Genomic DNA, 19,381 nt, shown 5'->3' with positions numbered 1-19,381 from the left:
ATATCGTACACGTGAAATGCAAAGAAATTCGCCATCCCCTTCTTGCAATTACGTCTCTTCTCGTGCTCTTTTCTCCCCTTCTTCTTTTATTGTTGTCGTAAGTCAGGTCGTACGGCGACTGACTCTCTCATGCGAGTGGCCGTGAGGTGTGGTGTGGTATGCAATGCTCCTACGCGCAGTGCGCGTCTCTCTCCTGCTCATCCTTCTCCTCCATTAGACGTTGGACGTTCCAGCGGTACAGTGCAAAGGTCGAGTAGTGCGCTCATCGTAAATCAGGCCGTTTCCCCAGCGCCGTGGCCGAGGGGCGTGGTTGCTGCTGGTCATCACCATCGCGGGGCTCATAGTATGCAATTCCCGAAGGCCCCGCGGAAGGCGTATCATACACGTGCGCGCCAACCGGATCCGAGCGCGTGGATCGCGCCGCGCGTCTTCTTTTCCCCGACGAAGAGCTGGACTCGTTACTCTTGGGCGGGTTGGGAGTTACGATGTCGGAGATGGAGAAGCCGGTGGGCGTGTGTCGCGGGGGGTCGGCGGAAGGGTTGTTGGATGCTGGCGGCGGCGGACGCATTTCGGCAGCGCGGTAGGAAGAGGAGGATGGCGGCCGTTCGAGAGCTGCTTGAGGCATGGGCGGTGTGAGGGTCGCGTATGTGGAGGGGCCAGCGATGACTTGCTCGACGGGCCGGCCTCCGAGTGCCGACATGCTTGCTGCTCGTTGCGACGGTCCGGCTCGCGATTGGACTTCTGCTTTCGTTGGACGGCCGCGCTTCTTTTTGGGGGGTTCGTTAGGTGTTGGTTGCTGATTTGATGAGCCGTCGGGGGGTGGTTTGGGGCGGATCTCGCGCGGGGCAGGCAGGGTGTTTTCGAAGGGTCGCTTTTGATGCACGGGGCCGAGGGTGTGTGGCATGGGAGAGGGTGTCTGTGGGCCGGCAAGTTGAGGCTGCGAGGCGATGAGGTTGTTGAACATCTGCCTACACTGATTAGGGGTGCGACCTGTACAAAATTAGTATGTGCTGAGACATCGCCAAACACGCGACTCGAACGAGGATTAATTTCAACGAGACTGACCTGGAGGAGGTACGATGTCACCCCATTGCGGAAAGGGATGGAGGCCATTAACGAAATTAAGGAGGTGTGTGAGGTTGGGACGGCCGGCTTTGACGATTTCGGCAAGTAAAGCAATCTGTGGTGATTGTTCTCAGCGCATGATATGGGGAAGGAAGCACTCGTGCCTTGTGCCCATACCTTCTCGTATTCCGACCACGGCTGCTCATATGGAGGGGAGCCAGCCATGACGAGGGAAACACGAAACGCAAGAGACACGTCGTGCTTTCATTAGCGACACATATATGAGAGTCGCGAGGGGCACAGGGAGGCAGGAAGCTGCGATGGATTGATCGGGTGGGTGCGTAAGAGGGCGCGTCGTAGCAGTCGTGAAATAAATCCGGCGCAGCAGCAAGCAAGACAAGGGGTTGCTGGACTGGCAGGTGTTTAGTGATCGTGAGGAGCCGCGAAATGGGCAGGCAAAGGAGCAGAAATGCAGGAGGGACAAAGAGCTGCGCCTAAAACGAGTGGCAGAAGCAGAGCAGACGCGGCGGCGACAGTTTAAAGAAAGACATGCATATTTTGCGTCGCGCGGCCGTCAAGAGCACAAGCGGAAACGAGTGGATGGCGCCAGGCGCGGCGGCTCGCAGGTTCTCGGAGAATTTCAAAGAGCGATGAAAGAATCGGAAAAGGATTGTGAAGGGAGTGGAGTTACAGAGGAGAAGCGAGGGAGGGGAAGAGGGAGAGAGGAGACGGAGGCGGGAAAAGAGGAAACGCACGACTGCAACCTGTTCCTTGCCCCGGTTTCATGCCTACTGCTACGGCGGTGCCAGAAACTTCCCCCCGGCCGTGCAGACGCACGTCGCGATGCCATGTTTAGCTTTGCAGAAGTAGTCGCATTAGCCTTGCAGGACCGGGAAATTGCAGGCGAAGCAGCAGCGCGGAGAGCGACGGACGGCCGCTGCAGGCGGAGTACAGGCGTCTGGCCGAGAGAGCCATACGGGGACGCCAGAAAAGGGCCGGTGGCATCGGGGTTTGGCTGGGTCGGAGGATTGGTGCGACATCTTTTGACGTCTGCCGTGCCGAGTTTTGGTCGACGGGCGCGCGTTAAGGTTGCGGCGTTGCGCCATCGCGGCCCAACCTTGTTCCCCTGCCGTCGCCCTCCCGCCCCAAGTGTCCGCTGATGTTACATCGAGTGTATTATTGCGTGTCTAGATTTCATGTTGCGGTGTAGGGAAGTGTTCGAGTATTGGGCGGCGCGTGTGGCAGGATTGATGTCTCAGCGGATGACGCCACCCATTCGAACTGCCGGACGCAGCATCCCGAGGAAGCGGTAAAACCCCACGCCAGACAATGCATTCCCCGTCTTCATGTACGCGCCGGGGCCATTGTCTGGCTCAGCGAGCAGTCCATGGGCGCGTGTCGTTTCAAACTGGACATGAGCAGATGGATTGATGAATGGTAGACGTTCTCAACCAAGGCATGGGCGGCCCACTCTTGTATCCCTTTCATCGCCGCCGTTGCTGCCCAACTCTCGACCATCTGCCAGCTCATCGTGCATTGAACATTGCTCCAGCTATGACCAATGAGCATGTGGAGTGATGACTGGAAGATTATGCACATTGTGCAGTCTGCCCTGCCGTCTGTACTAATGCTCGAGTCGTCAATCTTGTGACCGCACCAACACCGCCCAAATGCTTCGTAAGTAAATGTACAGGATATGAGGGTTCCAACGTGCTTCCTCGCCCAGCCGCAATCTCAAGCGTACCTCCGCTGAACAGTGAGCCTTTGAACTCTTGCTCATCGCGCGTTGACCTTTGGCGGCTTCTCATCCGGCTTCGCATGCAGTTCATCCGACTTCTCCTCCTTCTCTTTGCCTTTGCCATTCTTCTTGCCATTGCCATTGCCGTTGCCATTTCCATTTCCATGGCCGTTACCATCTTTCTTCTGCTGCTGCTTGTGCGCCTTCTCCCGCTCCTTCAGCTTGCGCTCCTCCGAAGCAACCATGTCCATCCACTGGTCCTCGCCTTCGTAACTCTCGTGATGGATCTTCTTCTCAATCATATGCTTGTGTGTAGGGTCGTTGGGATCCAGCACCTTGACCGTCTCCCATCGGCCCTTGCCCCGCGAGGAGTCACTCGTCTCAAACGCCAGAGAGATAATCACCACCGCGAGCGTAAGTCCCTGCGCATACACACGAGCCTGCACGAGCTTCTGCTGCCCGGTCAGGTATGGATTTCGGCCGACGAGCCCAAGCGCCGTGCCCATCGATGCCACCCACGACCCAAACACGACACCATAGCGATTGTCTGACAGCCAATTCATCGTGCGCTGTTTTCCCGTCTTTTGTGCGTCCGCCTGTTGCCGGATGCTCGCTTGTTCATCTTGATACTGGTTGTCGGGGTTTCGCTGTCGCTCGTACGCTCGAGAGCCGGCATCTGCTGCTACGATGGCTGGAGGGGGTGTGAGTACGAATGTGTGTCATGGTTTAGACCGCTTGCAAGAGTCACGTACCTCCGAATGTGCCGGAGCTGGTGATCAAGAAGACTCGTAGTGGAAGCGTGATTTGGCGAAAGGCAGGAAAGCGAAGAGACGCCGCCCACACTCCCGCCGCGCCCAGACCGAGGCCGCCCAAGCCGCCCACCAGGCCTCCTTTCAATGTGGCACTGTTGTTGTCATTAGATGGGCAGACAAGATAGCCAATGGTCGCGTGGCAACGTACTAATAATTGTCGCGTTGCTCTTGCTCCGTCAAGATCTTCATCTTGAATCGGTCAGTGAGGGGATGGAAGAATAAGACGAAACCAGGATGGAAAAAACACTCAAGCAAGAATGAAGAAGCAGTTTCAACAGGAATAGATGAGGTAGGGATGATATCAACATCTCGACACTCGCCGTCCGTGCTCGCCAAACTTGCCGCCCCAACTCTTTTTTTCGCGGAATTAAGCTCGACGTCATCCGCGCCTGCCCCGCCCCGAGGCTTTTGCCTTTGGCCTAGCGCAAACCCTATGCCCTGGGCCGATATCTGGTTGTCTTTTTGCGATGCGACACTGCACTCCGTGGTCGGCGAAGGACTCCAACGCGCACACGGACAACATGGGCCCAGCTAGGCTTCTGGGTAAAAACGTGCGGCCTCTGCCGTCCAGTGCGTACCATGAGGACGAGATTGTTGCGGACGACGAAGACTTGGAGGATTTTCACTCGGACGAGGATGCCAGCGAAAATGACGAGGATGCCAGCGATTTGGCCTCAGAAGCTGGAAGCGATGGTGACCAGCCCAAAGCGCAGGACGCGGAGGATTCTGGCGAAGAAGGTGTGCAAGAGCAACTCAACAATGTCTCGTTTGCCGCCCTCTTGCAGGCGAAAGAGGCACTTTCGAAAAAGCGGAAGCGCAATTCTGACACCACTGCCGACCATGAGGCCAAACTGGGAGCTCTGAGAGACAGACTGCAGTCCATCAAGTCAAATAAGGCTGCTATGGAAAACCGCCAAGCACCCGAAGATAGATTGTCAAAAGCAGGCAAGCCATTGCCGCGCAGTCGATCCCAAAATGGACTGGCTCCTGCCTCAGATGAGGAAGAAGACGACGCCGATTCAGACTCTGCGCCTTCGGAGATTGAGGCCGCACCGTCCAAGTCTCGCACCTCCAAGCACGCTCCAGCGGCGCAAACTTCCAGGCGCCAAGTCACGCGCAGGCGCACAGTCATCGACGTCCCAAAACGCTCATATCGCGACCCTCGATTCGATGCCCTCCATCAAGGCGCAATCCATCCAGGCAATGCAGACAAAGCCTACAGCTTCCTCCGCGACTACCAGAAATCCGAGATAGCAGAGCTCAAAGCGGCCGTCAAGCAAGCACGCACGGAAGAAGACAAAGAAGCACTAAAGCGCAAGGCGATCAGCATGGAGAACCGACTCAAAGCGAAAGAAGCCAAGGAGCGGGAGCAGGAGGTGCTGCGACGCCATCGCCACGAGGAGAAGGAGAAGGTGGAGCAGGGCAAGAAGCCTTATTTCCCCAAGAAGAAGGAGCTGAAGGAGAAGGCGCTGGTGGAGAAGTTTGAGGGGATGAAGAGTAAGGACCGGCAGCGGCTGATTGAGAGGCGGAGGAAGAAGGAGGGGCAGAAGGAGAAGAAGAGGATGCCGCAGGCGAGGCGCATGGCTGGGTGACAGGTATTTCAAGCCTTTGATAAGCTTAGCGTGCTTACTGTTTGATATGAAGTGAACTCGAAGCCTGTTCTCTCGACCTCATTCACGCTATTCAAGGTCACTCATAGCCTTGCAGTGATACCATACACCAATACGCATTGACTTGCGGCATGTATTCCGCGCCCTCGAGCATGCGCAAACTACCCACCGTCACACAGGCTGCAGGTGAATGCAGTTTGCTGTCTGCACTCAATCATAGAAAGGAATCCACGCATCTCCTACAACCACTTCTCTCGTTTCTCCCCCGATACGTACAGCTAACATGCCGAAGCAAGCTCAGAAAGAGTCCTCGAACAGCCCTGACTCCCTACGACCAGAGCGACGTCTCAACACGATGTCCCCATCTCGGCAACCACAAGAGCGATCAGCAAAGAGGACTAGAATAGATCCCGCACAACTCCCGCTCGTGCCAAATGTAGCTCCACGGAAGGAAACCCGCCCAGCAGCCATAGAGCCCGCACAAGACTATCCATGTCTCATGCCAGCGGAACAGGAAACCCAAGAGCCCATCTTCTCCACGTACCCGGTTGAACGCGAACCACCGGTCATCTCCTCTCAGCCAGCGGACCTCGATCGAGAAGGCAAGCGTCAACGTTCCAATACAGATTATCAGCAACTGCCCGTCACCCAGCACGAAATCATAGGTGAGTACCCAGCCACCATCTAACGCCAGTCTCAACACTCAACACGTTAACTCCCCCCCACAGAAGAAGCAAAGACCCTCTGGCTCCTCACGCACCCCAACGAACCGACTCCAAGCTTCGCCATTGGGTATCGCACGCCCATCGACCGTTCCGGCCAGACGACAATCTCGGCCAACGTGCTCTATTTCTCCGACGAGCCGCCGCGCGAGGGCATTTTGGTTGTGGGGCTGCTACGGTCGACGATTGCGGAGGCGTTGCGCGTTTTGAAAGTGTGTGTTTGTTCGCGACGCCGGATTGCGGAGGATGAGGAGAGGGTGAGGGAGGAGGGGAAGGGGAAGGGAAAACAGAGGGAGGGGAGGTCAGAGAGCACGCTGAGATGATAGTATTCGATTCACTGTTTGATCGGAGGATGCAAGATGGCTCAAAACACTTCGGCAGTGGTTTAAGACCGAAGCAACACATACCAATCGGTTGACGCGACGTGTTACCAAACCAATCCCAGCCAGCCTGCACAATAGTTTTCTGTCTGACGCAGATCTCTAGCCTCCAACGCATCCCCTTCTGCACGTGAAACCACCGAAGTTCCACCGAGCAGAAACGTCACCATATAAACAATCTTCCGCCCTGCGCAATCACCTTGACGGGAAGAGTTGGTCAAAGCACCAAATTTAGTACCTCAATGGGTCGAAAACTGGGGGTTTGTAATGTTTCGCGGAGAACGCGAGTTCGAACGAAACTAATTAGAGCGCTGATCCACCGCTGGCACAATTGTGTCGGCGGGGGGCTTGTGGAGTGTCTTCTCTTAAGTGAGGGGGCCGGGGGATCAGCTGTGGGCGGCGACGTTCACTTTTTGATTTTGGCACATGTCACGGGTTCGAACGTTTGATGTTTGATGGCGTAGTAAATGTGAGCTTCTTTTTTGCTTCCATGTTTGTAGGGCTGGACCCACTATTCACGTGATCCGAGCAAACGCGGGAGACTGAGTGCAGTGTTACACCAAACCTTAATCTGTTTCGGTCTTCACGCCACGGCTAGGCTTACCAAACTTGTTTCGCAGCTTTTCTTTCCACTTCTTTTGTTTGCCTACAAGAGCAAGGTCGCGTTCTCGACACAGCATCCAACCTCTCTCCATCCCACTGCCATCAGAAGTCATCATGGCTCACATCATCGACTTCTCAGGATTGTTCGCCAAGTTCGAAGCCACAACGGCGGCTGTAGACGCCCTCACCAAAGCCGTTCAAGCCAAGGATGCCCAAGTGGACGCTCTTACCAAGGCTCTCCAAGCGAAGAGCGCCAAAGGCGGACTGAGTGACATGCGCGAACAGATTCTTGGTCAGTGCATCCAATCTGTATCGCTTGGCCCGATGTACTGACCTATGTAGCAAACGCCGAGATTCTCTGGCCGATGGTACAAACCGAGTCGTCTGAGAAACCGACGCTTCCACCGCGCTCGAATGCGATACCATCTGGCCACGACGACGAGTTCAAGGCACAGGTCGTCTATTCCTTCAAGCAAGGCGGTACAGAGTTCGTGTTCATCAAGGGCGATTTTGCACACACTGCAGAAGAGGCTATGAGCTATTTGTTGGAAGCTTCGATGTCGATGATGGAAAATTGGCTTCCCTCGATCTACATTGAAAGGGACGGCCGGGGTAGAGCATTCAAGAGCAATGCTACCGTAGGAGGGGACTGGTTTGGTGCAGTGCGTTGATAGTGCACGACAAGCCTCAGAAACGGATGAACGATCGTCGGCACGACAAGGCGTACAGATAGCAAGCAGGAAGCAAGCGAGAAGCAAACTAGTTCAGCGTGCACTCTAGCCCAACATACATTCTCATTGAATCGTCGCAGTAGCCGGAATGTAGGTAAATCTGTACAAGGAAAAGCCACCAGCAAAAAGCGTCCGTAGTAGGTCTGTATCGCTCCTTCCCTGCAACTTAAGTTTCCCAGATTTGGTTGCGGTTGTTCCTTCCACTTCTTTGGTTGTGATCTCACAGTTTGACCTCACCCCGAATTTGTACGCATCGTCCAACTTCTCTCGTTACCTTGTCACCGCCCTCATTGCCATCACAAGTCATCATGGCTTCCTCAATCGAGCTCTCCCTCTTACTCAACAACCTCGCGGCCGCAACAGCGATCATGGAGACCTTCACCAAATCGTTGCAAGCCAAGGACTCCCAGATGGAGGAGCTCATCAAAGCGAATCAGGCCAAGGACGTACAGATCGAAGCCCTCACAAAGGTCATCCAAGCCAAAGAGAACAAAGCGGATTTCACTGCCATGCGTGAGCAGATTCTCGGTGAGTGTACTCACTGTCATTTCATCAGGATAGCGCGTACTGATAGAAGTAGCCAACGCCCTCGTCTTGTGGCCGATGGCGAGAGTCTCGGATACGCATTATATGCACGATTCGACGCCTCCGGACTTCCATATGGTGGTCCACGGAAAAGACAGCTCCTTCCAGGCTGTTGTTGTTCACGGCCGCCCCATGCGCGGCACAAAGCACCCGTTCATCGAGGGCAACAGTGCAAAGAGTCCAGAAGAGGCAATGCGTGTGTTGTTGGTGGCCACGATGTCGCTACTCGACTACTTCAGTGAACTCTTTATCATGCTCGATGAGGATGATGAGGACGAATGCAAGACGACGGAAGGCGGACAGTGGTACGGGCCGGAAGAAGCTTGAAGCGGACGTCGCGCGGGTGTGGGCTCATACTTCAGGAATGGAACGTGAATACGCCAACGTTTACTCATGGCCTATTAATCAATTGCCAGATGGCTGACCATCACTCGCGTCGGGCTGATCACTGCTCGCTTCACGAGTGGTGGACTATTCGAGACCACACACAAAGTGTTTCGGACTGCATATTTTCCCACCCCGTTTCTGTTTCTTCTTTTCACTGCCCTTGTTCTCGTAACACAACTCAATCTCGTCCTTTGCACGTCATACAAACCTCTCTCCGTGTCACGGCCTGCCGGAGACGTTATGGCTCAAGCAACCATTGACCTCTCCGGCCTACTTACCAACATCGAAGCCACTACCTGGTCGGCCGCGGAGGATCTCGCCGAACTTATTCAAGTCAAGGACGCCAAAATCGATGCACTCGTGAAAGCAATCGAAGCCAAGAATGCCCAGGTGGAAGCTCTCATCCATGCACTTCGGATCAATAACGAAAACGTGGACGCGCTCACTGAAACGATTCGAAGCAACGAAGGCATGGGAGGCGTGAGTATTATGCGCGACCAAATACTTGGTAATGACCCTCTTCCGCCTCCAAGCAGCACGAATTCCACTGATGGAAGTAGCAAACGCCCGCGCTGTGTGGCCGAACGCGCAGCGTTACAACGGAAGAGGCATCACGCACGTGGCTCTTGATGTGATCGTCTTCGGCCAAGGTTGCACTACGGCCGCTGCAGTGGTGCATACCAGCGAGGATGGCCGATTGATTGTGTTTGTCAGAGGCGGCGATGCCAATAGCGCGGGACAGGCGATGTACAGCTTGTTGGAAACTACGATGGCGATGCTGAGCCACTTTGGTCAGCCAGTCTTTAGCGAGGGTGATGTATACGGAACCATCGTGCATGGAGATGTCAACGGAGGACATTGGTATTGTCCACCACGCTCATCCTTGGACGCTTGGAGCACATGAAAAAAGCAGACGGAGGGCGTAGAGATATCGGGAAGCACGACAAGCGACAAGCGAACTAGCACCACACAAGCACTCACTCTCATTCTCTTCAACTTCCTGATTGGCCATCATCACAGGCAGCCGGGAAACACGTAAAGCCGCGTAGGTGAAAGCCATTCGCAGTAGGCCGTAAGATAACCGCACAGGACCATGTGTGCAACAGCACCACGATAGCGGCAGTGTTCGTATCGTAGTTCCGGCTGCTGCGACGGCGGTGCGTGTCTCAGAGTGCACTGAGCCGGGACAGTTTCGATTGATCGGGCGGGTTTTGGGACCTCATGAAATATAAACGAAGGATCTTCGATGTTCGATGTAGTATTACAGCTTCATGTGTTCTCGTGTACGGCTAATGCTTGCAATATTCCGTATGAAAGGGTATCCAATTATTCCTATTATTCTTTGTTTCCACACGTTTTTCCTCCACGGGTAGAGCAACTATTCATCCTTTTACTTCGATGACGGCCAAGAGCTGCCGGTGCTGGTGCTACCACTACCGCCGTAGCTACCAGTGCTGGTGCTGTTGGTGGTAGAGCCGCTAGGACCACAGCCGTTTTGGAGCAAGAAGTTGAGCACGCTGGCGTAGGTGGTGGGGTGGTCGTACTCGAGATTCAGACCGTGGCCGGCGCCGGGGATGATGGTCACGTTGAACACGCTGGCATCGGTGAAGTACTTCTTCGACGTGCTGGGGATGTTGGGGTAGCCGGTCGGTGCTGCGAGGCAGTTTCCTCCGCAGTACGGGACGTCTGGGGACATGTATTAGCGATGGGCTGTATTTCGGTTTTGAGAGTCTGGGAGTTTCTTACCTCGGCCACCTGTCACGATGTGCACAGCGCCGGGGAAGGTGTTTGGAACGGCAATCTCTCCGCCGATGGTCAACAGCTCGCCAATGGTCACGGGCTGGCCGTTCATGTAGGCGTAGGTGAGGATGTTGGGGTCAAAGTCGCCCGGGCTGAAGAAGTCGTATTGCACGGATTGCATGTTCGCATTGGCCTTTTTGACCGTGTTAGTATTGTGCAATCTTGTGGGGAGGACGGGAGAGGGCGTACAAAGTAACCGTCAGGGTACGAGCTCAATGCTGAAACGGTGTTGGCCTGGACCAGGTTTGCGGCGAACTCAAAGTCGGCAACGAAGGAACCGTTTTGGCTGAAGCCGGTGAGGGAGATGCATTTGGAGATGTTGGGGTACATGGCGGTCAGCAGGTAGGTGTGTTGCGAGCCGAACGAGTGGCCGGCGTGGGAGACAACTTCGAAGCCGCCGGGGATGCCGGGAATGGAGCCCGCCTCCAACTTCTTGGTCAGCTGGTAGAGGGCATTCACTTCCAGGTAGGCCTGAATCTGGGTGAGAGGGTTGCCGTGCGAGCTCTGGCCGATGCCCAGACGGTCATAGGAGAATGTGGAGAATCCGTATTGGTCGACGGCCTCGTTGACATAGCTGTAGTTGTAGTTGTTGAAGGGCAGATCCCAGTAGGAGCGGTCAAAGCCGATGCCGTGGGTCAGGATCTGGAGGGCGCTCGATTGGCCGGCGTCGGGCTCGCAGTAGGTGGCGGCGATGTCGAAGTTGCCGGTGACAGTCTCGTAGCCAGTTAGGGTTGCCGCTGAGTAGTTGGCGCCCTGCTGGGCGAGGTTCAGGATGAGGTCGGTAATTTCGATTTCCGTGGTCGGAATCGTGGCGTTAAAGACACCATTTCGCGCAGAGGCGGTGATGGGGATAGTAACGTTCTTGCAGTTCTTCGCCGACGCGACGGTCGCGAGAATGGCGGTAGCTGCGGCAAGAGTGAACTTCATTTTGCCAGTGGATGATGGATTGAAAGTGACGAAAAGAAAGAACAAAATACCTAGCAAGGATGGAGAGGCATTTTATGCGATGCCGGTGCCTGAACTACTTGCAATGGCTATGACGCAGAGCTGTCAAAGTTAAGATGCCGCAATGCGCAATTTTCCATTGATGATTTGAGAAAGCGAGACACTGTGAGGTCGGAAGAGGGAAAGCCGGGGCGAATCAGGCGTTAGCCAGGCACGCACAAGTACGGGAACCCACCCGATGCGTCGATCAGAGTGATATTTTTGACGTCATGACGACGCCGGATAGGCGGGTGGTGTTCCGATGCAGTTCGATGCAGCGTCGATCTGGCCCTGAATGCGTCAGGTATTGAGCCTCATTCGGGGCCGGCCCTGGCGCCGAACCGCTCGACGGCAACTCTATTTCTCATTGAGCTCCCACGCCTTTTCCGGCCTGACGACATGAGGTGATGATAAGGTTTGAAGCTGTCGTCACGGTCGGAAGGTGCGGCGATGGAGGGAAGAATGCCGTCCGTGCTTTTCCGGCGAACTTCTCTCTTGGCGCATTTTCGGTCTTCCACCACCACGCATATCGCGCCGAGATCATCGTCTCTTGGCCCAATCTATCAATCTATCAGTCCATCCATCGCAATGGCCACCAAGACGCGCGCTGGCTCTGCAGTCGCCCCAGCCGGCAAAGATGAAGACATCGCGCCGAACAACCCGCTGCAGTCCGACTTCACCGTCGACGACACCAGCAGCATGGACGAAGACGAGCGTTACCTGGTACGGCACACGGCAGGCTAGGAGAGGGCAAGCATGAGCGGTTGACAGTATCTTTGTAAGCAAACCAGTCGAGCGTCCAAGTTGTAGCCGCGGGTGGTTGCATGCGAGTGCAGCCTGAGATCATACCGCACGAACTTGACCGCCGTAATTGGCGCGTAAGAAGATGCTATTACTACTAGCGATGCTCCCAGCCTCTTTTCCCTTCTCCATCTTGGGTTGATTGCTGACATCCGCCAAGCGTGCTCTTGGGTACAAACAAGTATGTACACCCCACGCGCATTGGCAAGGGAAGAGACGTATTGCTAACCTCTACCACAGTCCCTCCATCGACAATGGAAATTCTTTGAGAGTTTCGCCGCAAGCTTTGCCGCCCTCTACTCCGTCGGCGGCATTCGCACCACCTTCACCATTGGTGTTGGAGCCGGTGGACCCGTTGCTTACTGGTCAGTCCATCGTCTCATCTTGTGCCCGATAATTAAGCTCATGCGCTGCCTAGGTCGAGCTACGTAATCACTTGTGTTTTCGTCTTCATCACCGCCGCAGTTCTCGCGGAAGTCTGCTCCGCCCTGCCCGCAGCCGGATCCATCTACTTCTGGGCCGCGGAATCCGGTGGTCGCCGTTATGGCCGGTTCTTTGGCTTCATTGTCGCTTGGTGGAGCACCACTGCCTGGACCACGTTCGTCGCCTCCAACTGCCAAGCCACTGCAAACTTCCTGCTGTCGGAGATTACGGTGTTCAACCTCCCCTTTACCACCGACACCAACGACATCAAATTCCGCGCTGTGCAATGGATCGTCTCCGAGGCTTTCCTCTGCATCAGCATCGGCATGAACTACCTCTCCCCCAAGACGTACTCGACCATTTTTCGCCTCGCTACCGGCATCATCATCCTCGACTTTTTGCTCAACATGATCTGGCTCCCCATTGCCGTTTCCCAAACATATGGCTTCCAGAGCGCAGAGTACGTCTTTACGAAGCAGTTCAACGAGACAGGTGCTCCGCCCGTTTGGAACTGGATGTTGAGCTTCTACGTCACCGCTGGAGTTCTCGTGGGCTTTGAAGCGTCTGGTCATATTTCAGAGGTCAGTCTCGTGCCGGAATATCGTATTGAAGCTTCACTCACCCAAACCCGCAGGAAACCAAGAACGCCAGCATCACCGCCGCCCGCGGCATCTGGTGGTCCGCCTTTGCCTCCGCTGTCATCGGCTTTCCCCTCGTCATCCTCTTCCTCTTCTGCCTCCCCGACCTGAACCTCCTCTACAGCTACGGCGCCCCGCAACCGTTCGTCGAAATCTACGCCCACGCCCTCGGCCGCGGGCCCCACGTCTTCATGAACGTCATCTGCATCATCGGCCTCATCTTCAACACCACCATCGCCGGCGTCGCCAGCTCGCGCCTCATCTGGGCCGTCGCCCGCGACGGCGCGCTCCCCTTCGCCGGCTGGATCTCGCGGGTCTCGGACAAAAAGGAGCCCCGCAACGCCATCATCGTCATGCACGTCGTCGCCGCCCTCCTGCTCTGCACCATCCTCCCCTCCGCCGTGGCCTTTGACTCGCTCATCAGCGCCGCTGCCGTGCCGACCATCACCGCTTACGCCCTCGTCGCGTTCGGAAGAGCCTTCATCACGCCGCACAGCTTCAAGCATGCGAAATTCAACCTTGGCCGCTGGAGTCGTCCGTTCACCATCATCGCCCTCTTCTGGAATCTCTACCTCGCTGGTGTGCTGTTTTCACCACTCGTGTTCCCCGCTACTGCTGCGAATTTCAACTATTCGCCTGTCATTTTCGGCGCTATTACCATTTTTGGGATTATCACGTATTTCGTGACGCCGGAGGAGAAGTGGTTGCCGGCGGGCAGATTGGGCAAGGTGCATCAGCTGGATGACGAGTACGAGTCTCATTCTAGTGGGAGCATGCAGGAGGGACTTGCTGGTGTGAAGCGGCGGGGGTCGGACCGCACTCGTGTTGAAGAGTGATGGATGGCATTTCTCACGTGAGAATGGTTATGGCCTAGGAGAACACGCTTCCACTGCTGCGAGACGGAGCATATAAGAAGACGGATGTGGATGCAGAATCCTGGACGTAATATCCATCTATTGCACATAGACAGGTTGGAACCACGAGCGCAACGCGCTCATTCCTTTTCGACGACTATCGTACACGCAAACACTTTTAATTCATCCCAGTAATTACCCCCAACCCTACGCCGAAACCTCAATCAGCCCCGGCCCAAAGAGCGTAGCAGCAGCCACCTCCTCCGGCCCAGCAAACGGCCCCTGCCCATTCGTAACAGCAGCAACCACCAACCCGCTCAACTTCCGCGTCTCAGCGGGAAACGAAGCATTGAAAAAGAAGACCGCGCCGCCATCGCTCTTGGTAAAAGTCATAGGCACGGAGAAGGGGGCATTCTGCTGGTTGATGTACGTCATGAACGCCTGGCTGCTGCTGTTGGTGCCGCTTCCGTCCTGTCGCTTTTCGGCGGGGTAGAAGGAGGCAATGCTAAAATCGCCGGTGGCGTCTTTGTCCGCAGTGAAGTTTGTTGATAGCACTTCCAGCACGCCGAATTGCTTGAGTCCGCGGGAGACGAGGAGGTCGAGACTAGGGCATGAACCGGCCACGACGAAGTTCTGCAGGATCAGGTTGAAGGCGAAGTCGAGGGCGCCGCCTGTGAGGAAGGGAAGGGCGGGCGGGACTTCGCCGAGGAGCGAGCGGTAGAAGCCGTTTTGCTCGCCTTCTTGGCCTATGATTGAGCCTACCAGGCCGATGAGAGCGGTGTCGTTGTGCGAGGCGAAGATAGTTTGCACGTCTGCTAGCGTGCCGAGGAAGAGGTCTGTGAACTTTGAGGCTAGGGCAATGGAGGCGTTGAAGGAATCCACGGGGAAGGTGTAGTTGCACGGCTGGATGGTTTTGCCGGTGAGGTTCGTAAAGGCGCCATTGGCGCTCAGCTCGTGCAGCTGCTCTTGCGCTACGACGGCGTGCAGCGTGCTCAGCACTTGGTCGCGGTTGGGGACGTCGGTGTAGCCTGGAGCTGCGGAGGTGATGTTGTTGAGGAGTTGGGTGAAGAAGGCGACTTCGAAGAGCTCGTTGAAGGCGATTAGACCGAGCGCTGTTTCGGATTCGGGATCCAGGGTGGAGGGAGGCGGGGTGTTGGGTAGGGTGCCATGGGCTTGTTGCTCGATGGTTGTGAGTTGTGATTGGTTTGGATTGGGGAAGCCGTTGGAGAGAGGGTAGGCGAAGCTGGTCGGCGCGGCTGAGGCGACAGTGAGGATGGTAGAGAGGAGGGTGAGGAAGAGAGTGAGCTTGGCCATTGTCGACGGTGTTGTCTTGGGGGAACAGATGGGAGGTTGTAGAGAAGAAAATGAAAGATTGAAGGTTTGGAAAAGTCAAGGCTGAGGCTTACTTGTTGCAAGGAAGGTACGACAGCGGGGTCTGAATTCGATGACGTGAAGTGGATATACGACGAGGAAGGAGCGGACACAGCCAAGACATCCTGCGTAACCATTGATTTAGCAATACATGTAGCAATAGTGGGCGAAACGCTGCTCATCGTCTTCGTTGAATCGTGGAATACTGTACCTGCGTGCGATGCTCACCGTGCAGCTTGCCCTGCATCGTCTGCAGGCCGGTTGAGAGATGCGCGCCTTCGGGGCCGAATGCGGGCGCCATCCAGCTGCGCACGTGCCATCTGATCCACAATGTCGTCTCGCCGAGCCTGCACAGGCGCGCGCTGCAATTGACGCTCTGCTCTGGCAAACTCCTCGGCCTGCGCCGCCTCTGCAGCCTCTTGGGCTTCCGCTGCTCGGGCGGCTTCAATCGCCAGCTGCTCCCAGTGTCGCTCGCCTGCGAAACCTCTCCCATCTGCAGGTGCTTGCCCTTCGTCTCCTTCTTCCAACTCCCACAGTCGTTGATAGCATGGCGTGCCAGGCTTGTTGAAATGTTGGTAGGGATTCTGGGGATCAAGCCACGAAGAGCAGAGGTAACAGAAATGTGTAGGCGTCTGGCACGTGGCGCAGATCATATGGTTGCAGCCCATCGTCTTCTGCGTCGGCGAATTGCAGTACGGGCAGGGCGTAGTATTCAGGCGAATGTACTCGTAGCTCGCCTTCTCCTCCGCCGAGAGCTCCGACGGATCGCGAGGGTAGCAGCGCGCCAAAGGGCCGTGCCAGCCCATATAGCAGACATTGCAAAAGGCCAGCGAGCACTTCTCGCAGACTGAAAGGCGGTCCGAGGGGTTCGATGGAACGGTCCTCTTTTCCTTTTGGTCGGCGGGTGGCTTCGCATCTCCTTCATCGTCTGATGAAGACTCCGGGTCCACGAGCGTGGTGAGGTCCGCCGGGATGGGTGGGTACTTTGTGCTTTTGGCCGGGCCTTGACACCATGTGCGCGGGCAGTACACGGTGCTCTTGTCCGACTCGATCCTCTTTTTGCGTTTCATCTCCACATACCGGCGCACCATCTTCTCCTCCGCCCCGATCGCAAGCAGCTCGCGCGGCTGCAGAAGCGGCCGAGGTTTGCGCTTCGCGACAGATGCTCCTTTTGAAGAGTCCTTGCCGCACGTTGGGGATAGACACTTGACGCTCAAAATATCGCCTTCCGTGATGGCGTTGTTGTAGAAGTCTAGCAGACACGTCTTGCAGAAGACGTGACCGCACGTTCTCATAGCGTGACAAGATGAACCTTTCTTCGGTTCCAGGCAAATTTCACAGTCGTACGTGCCTGCGTTGAACTTTGCCTGCCTGGTTGCTGTGTTGAAGTCGACGAGCGCTGCCTCTGAGCTGACAGGCAGGACGAGACAACCATCGGGGCTCTGTTCCAGGGAGAATCCGGCTTCCGCAGATTGCTGGAGGAAGTCGATGTAGGCGAACAAGATCTGACATCGGCCATAGTCTTCCCACAAAGACACAACTTCCTTCTCCAGCTCGATCAGCTTCGACGCTGGTAGCCAGTCGTAGTGAGTGGTGATCTGCACCGTCGGAGGGGCATCTGATGGGTACCGTTCGGGCAGATGGAGTCGAATGCTGAGCGGAGGCAGATGGGAGAATTCTACGTCCCGTTCAATGTGCGCTGCGTTGGAGGTGGCGGCAGCATAGGATGTCCGCTGGCCAGAGGCAGGCTTTCCAGGAATGAACCGCACCAGCAGTGGTCTCGTCGGCGTCACTTCAAGCTCCAGGCTGGCGGAGAATGGATCGTCTGGATGTATAACCAATTCCGGGTAGATGGCATTCAGAGTCTCGAGCTCCTCTTGACGCTCATCCGCCGTGTCCATCGCTGCTGGGGATGTCGGGGCGGCTTCGATAGAAAAGGTCGCACGGCCAAGGTGGCGTGGACCTTTGAATCAGTGCTATCTGGGTAGCATCTCAAGAAGACGTGGTGGCAAACATCCACGACTTTGCAAACTTATATCCGTGAGATAGGTATGCTGGTGGCAAACATGCACGACGAGGACCGAAGTCGATGTCCGGCCGGAAGGTTAAGATTTGGGACCCTGCGCACGGTCCGCTCCCGCCCCGAGGTCTAGCACTGCACGTCTTCATCTGCCACGCGAACCCCGTGTTCCCTCCACTACCTATCCACACACTTATTGACCGCCACCATGGAGGACCCTCCACTGGCCTCCCTGTCGCTGACTCACGTCCACTACGATCCTAATGACCTCATCTCGCTCGCCTGCGCGTTTCTCGCCTTGGTCCCGCAAGGCTTGACCATCACCTATGTCACGCTAATCTGGAGCACGCGAGAGGTCGAGATCCTCTTGATGTTCGCGGGGCAAATGGGGTGTGAAGCGCTGAATTGGATTCTCAAGCGCTGGATCCAGGAGGAGCGCCCGACTCGTGCGTTTCTGTCTCTCTTAATGATTCTATCTACTCCCACGAGACTAACAAGTGCAAAGAAATGCTCGGCAAAGGCTACGGCATGCCATCCTCGCACGCTCAATTCGTCGCCTTCTTCTCAACCTTCTTGTCTCTGTTCCTTTTGCTCAGACATAATCCGCACAACCACCCGCATGCTTCGGCCACTCACATCCCGATCCCCTTGTGGCAACGTCTGGCGTTATCTCTGCTGTCTCTAGTGTGTGCGGCGGCCGTGGCGCAGAGTCGAGTCTACCTCAACTACCACAAGCCTCGGCAGGTGTATGCTGGAGTGGCGGCGGGAGTAGCATGTGCTGTGGCGTGGTTTATCGCGACGAGCCTCGCGCGGAGGTTGGGATTGGTGGATTGGCTGCTAGACCAGCCAATTCTTCGCTGGGCGAGATTCCGGGACTTGGTTGTCAATGAGGATCTAGTGGATGCCGGTTGGGAGCGGTGGGAAAGCCGGAGACAGAAGAGGAGCGAGGCGATTAAGAATCTCAAGAAGCAATGACATGTCATTGTTTCGCTGCATCGATCCGTCCGCTCTGCATGCTCGGTGGCAACCAGATCATAGGCCAAATGCACACTCCCGGCCCGCCAGTTTCAGGCACTCCGCTCGCCGCATGCGTGCCTTCACCCAGCTTCATCATCGTCGTCTCCTCGAAGCCGACTTTCGCATACACATCTCGCGAGCGGGGCGTCGTTGCTTCTAGCCAGATGGGCAAGCCTTCCGCGGCAGCTTTTTGCTGGTACTCTTTGATCAACCTGGACGCGAGACCTTGGCCGCGAGCAGCGGGATCGGTACCAATGAAGAAGAGGTAGTGGTAGCGCGTGAATCTCTTGCCATGCGCATCGACGAGAAATCGGCGCTTGCAGTCGCCCGATTGGCCTTGGTAGTCAACTAGCATGCGCTGGGGAGACCTTTAGTATCTGCCATCCGACATAAATATACAGTAGAAAAAGAACGTACCTTGACGCCCACAACCCCCAACCTCCACAAACACCCCAGCAGCCCCGCCTGCAGCATCGTAAACGGATTATCCACCGTCTTGCCGGGGAGCAGCCAGACCGCCACGCAAGCCCAGTCGGCCGCTTCGGTGAAAATGGCCGCGTTCAGCGCCGCCGCTTTGAGCAAGCTGTGCATGTACGCCGGGTAGTAGGCTTTGCGCGCTTCGTCCGTCATGGAGGACATCATGAAGCGCACGACCGGGTCGTCCCAGAAGCATTTTGTGAGGACTTTGGTGGCTTGGAGGAGGCGGTCTGGGTTGGGTGGGAGTGTGAGTGGTCGTGGTCAGGCTGTTGGAGGAAGTACGTACCTTTGCCGCCAGAGGTGATTTTGACTTCTTTGTCCATTCTTGCGCCTTGTAGAGGTTTGGTTATGAGGAGTCTGAGG

At 56.0% G+C, this 19,381-nt stretch overlaps 13 protein-coding genes across 13 annotated transcripts; 7 read left to right on the top strand and 6 right to left on the bottom strand.

The window, feature by feature from the left end:
* Window positions 1-4: 4 nt before the first annotated feature.
* Window positions 5-1,424, bottom strand: BDY17DRAFT_54555 (uncharacterized protein). Its single transcript, XM_033738486.1, has 3 exons — window positions 1,243-1,424; window positions 1,066-1,180; window positions 5-990 (listed from the first exon to the last, which is right to left on the bottom strand). The coding sequence occupies exons 1-3, from the start codon at window positions 1,288-1,290 to the stop codon at window positions 263-265; spliced, it is 891 nt and encodes a 296-aa protein (XP_033585139.1). The 5' UTR covers window positions 1,291-1,424; the 3' UTR covers window positions 5-262.
* Window positions 1,425-2,841: 1,417 nt separating this feature from the next.
* On the bottom strand, window positions 2,842-3,804 carry BDY17DRAFT_328108 (uncharacterized protein; the record flags this gene model as incomplete). Its single annotated transcript, XM_033737792.1, has 3 exons — window positions 2,842-3,494; window positions 3,556-3,707; window positions 3,764-3,804. 3 exons carry the CDS (start codon window positions 3,802-3,804, stop codon window positions 2,842-2,844), a joined length of 846 nt encoding a protein of 281 aa, XP_033585138.1.
* A 215-nt stretch (window positions 3,805-4,019) lies between these two features.
* Window positions 4,020-5,455, top strand: BDY17DRAFT_305422 (uncharacterized protein). The gene has a single exon (XM_033734865.1). It carries the CDS (start codon window positions 4,083-4,085, stop codon window positions 5,205-5,207), a length of 1,125 nt encoding a protein of 374 aa, XP_033585137.1. The 5' UTR covers window positions 4,020-4,082; the 3' UTR covers window positions 5,208-5,455.
* On the top strand, window positions 5,454-6,383 carry BDY17DRAFT_349625 (uncharacterized protein). Its single transcript, XM_033738170.1, has 2 exons — window positions 5,454-5,890; window positions 5,954-6,383. The coding sequence occupies exons 1-2, from the start codon at window positions 5,509-5,511 to the stop codon at window positions 6,268-6,270; spliced, it is 699 nt and encodes a 232-aa protein (XP_033585136.1). The 5' UTR covers window positions 5,454-5,508; the 3' UTR covers window positions 6,271-6,383.
* A 542-nt stretch (window positions 6,384-6,925) lies between these two features.
* BDY17DRAFT_54508 (uncharacterized protein) lies at window positions 6,926-7,694 on the top strand. Its single transcript, XM_033738484.1, has 2 exons — window positions 6,926-7,222; window positions 7,273-7,694. Exons 1-2 carry the CDS (start codon window positions 7,045-7,047, stop codon window positions 7,599-7,601), a joined length of 507 nt encoding a protein of 168 aa, XP_033585135.1. The 5' UTR covers window positions 6,926-7,044; the 3' UTR covers window positions 7,602-7,694.
* A 5-nt stretch (window positions 7,695-7,699) lies between these two features.
* Window positions 7,700-8,644, top strand: BDY17DRAFT_305416 (uncharacterized protein). Its single transcript, XM_033734864.1, has 2 exons — window positions 7,700-8,189; window positions 8,242-8,644. The coding sequence occupies exons 1-2, from the start codon at window positions 7,970-7,972 to the stop codon at window positions 8,571-8,573; spliced, it is 552 nt and encodes a 183-aa protein (XP_033585134.1). The 5' UTR covers window positions 7,700-7,969; the 3' UTR covers window positions 8,574-8,644.
* Window positions 8,645-8,723: 79 nt separating this feature from the next.
* On the top strand, window positions 8,724-9,614 carry BDY17DRAFT_54510 (uncharacterized protein). The gene is made up of 2 exons (XM_033738485.1): window positions 8,724-9,141; window positions 9,194-9,614. The coding sequence occupies exons 1-2, from the start codon at window positions 8,874-8,876 to the stop codon at window positions 9,535-9,537; spliced, it is 612 nt and encodes a 203-aa protein (XP_033585133.1). The 5' UTR covers window positions 8,724-8,873; the 3' UTR covers window positions 9,538-9,614.
* A 260-nt stretch (window positions 9,615-9,874) lies between these two features.
* On the bottom strand, window positions 9,875-11,418 carry BDY17DRAFT_341555 (uncharacterized protein). The gene is made up of 3 exons (XM_033737996.1): window positions 10,623-11,418; window positions 10,380-10,566; window positions 9,875-10,319 (listed from the first exon to the last, which is right to left on the bottom strand). The coding sequence occupies exons 1-3, from the start codon at window positions 11,358-11,360 to the stop codon at window positions 10,024-10,026; spliced, it is 1,221 nt and encodes a 406-aa protein (XP_033585132.1). The 5' UTR covers window positions 11,361-11,418; the 3' UTR covers window positions 9,875-10,023.
* Window positions 11,419-14,267, top strand: BDY17DRAFT_305410 (amino acid permease). The gene is made up of 5 exons (XM_033734863.1): window positions 11,419-12,140; window positions 12,379-12,399; window positions 12,459-12,583; window positions 12,637-13,222; window positions 13,276-14,267. The coding sequence occupies exons 1-5, from the start codon at window positions 11,868-11,870 to the stop codon at window positions 14,113-14,115; spliced, it is 1,845 nt and encodes a 614-aa protein (XP_033585131.1). The 5' UTR covers window positions 11,419-11,867; the 3' UTR covers window positions 14,116-14,267.
* Window positions 14,268-14,340: 73 nt separating this feature from the next.
* Window positions 14,341-15,447, bottom strand: BDY17DRAFT_258230 (uncharacterized protein; the record flags this gene model as incomplete). Its single annotated transcript, XM_033731753.1, has 2 exons — window positions 14,341-14,610; window positions 14,689-15,447. The coding sequence occupies 2 exons, from the start codon at window positions 15,445-15,447 to the stop codon at window positions 14,341-14,343; spliced, it is 1,029 nt and encodes a 342-aa protein (XP_033585130.1).
* Window positions 15,448-15,953: 506 nt separating this feature from the next.
* On the bottom strand, window positions 15,954-17,393 carry BDY17DRAFT_231799 (RWD domain-containing protein; the record flags this gene model as incomplete). The annotated part of the gene is made up of 1 exon (XM_033730225.1): window positions 15,954-17,393. A coding segment is annotated over one exon (1,440 nt), but the record flags the coding sequence as incomplete, so codon positions are not given.
* A 339-nt stretch (window positions 17,394-17,732) lies between these two features.
* On the top strand, window positions 17,733-18,499 carry BDY17DRAFT_258568 (phosphatidic acid phosphatase type 2/haloperoxidase; the record flags this gene model as incomplete). Its single annotated transcript, XM_033731788.1, has 2 exons — window positions 17,733-17,970; window positions 18,030-18,499. 2 exons carry the CDS (start codon window positions 17,733-17,735, stop codon window positions 18,497-18,499), a joined length of 708 nt encoding a protein of 235 aa, XP_033585128.1.
* A 4-nt stretch (window positions 18,500-18,503) lies between these two features.
* On the bottom strand, window positions 18,504-19,341 carry BDY17DRAFT_328097 (uncharacterized protein; the record flags this gene model as incomplete). The annotated part of the gene is made up of 3 exons (XM_033737791.1): window positions 18,504-18,899; window positions 18,959-19,248; window positions 19,305-19,341. 3 exons carry the CDS (start codon window positions 19,339-19,341, stop codon window positions 18,504-18,506), a joined length of 723 nt encoding a protein of 240 aa, XP_033585127.1.
* Window positions 19,342-19,381: the final 40 nt, after the last annotated feature.

The sequence above is a fragment of the Neohortaea acidophila genome, assembly GCF_010093505.1.
Source record: "Neohortaea acidophila strain CBS 113389 unplaced genomic scaffold BDY17scaffold_13, whole genome shotgun sequence".
In the NCBI taxonomy this organism is placed as follows: domain Eukaryota; kingdom Fungi; phylum Ascomycota; class Dothideomycetes; order Mycosphaerellales; family Teratosphaeriaceae; genus Neohortaea; species Neohortaea acidophila.
The sequence above is the reverse complement of the archived record's forward strand: the minus strand, read 5'-3'. Positions and strand labels throughout refer to the sequence as shown.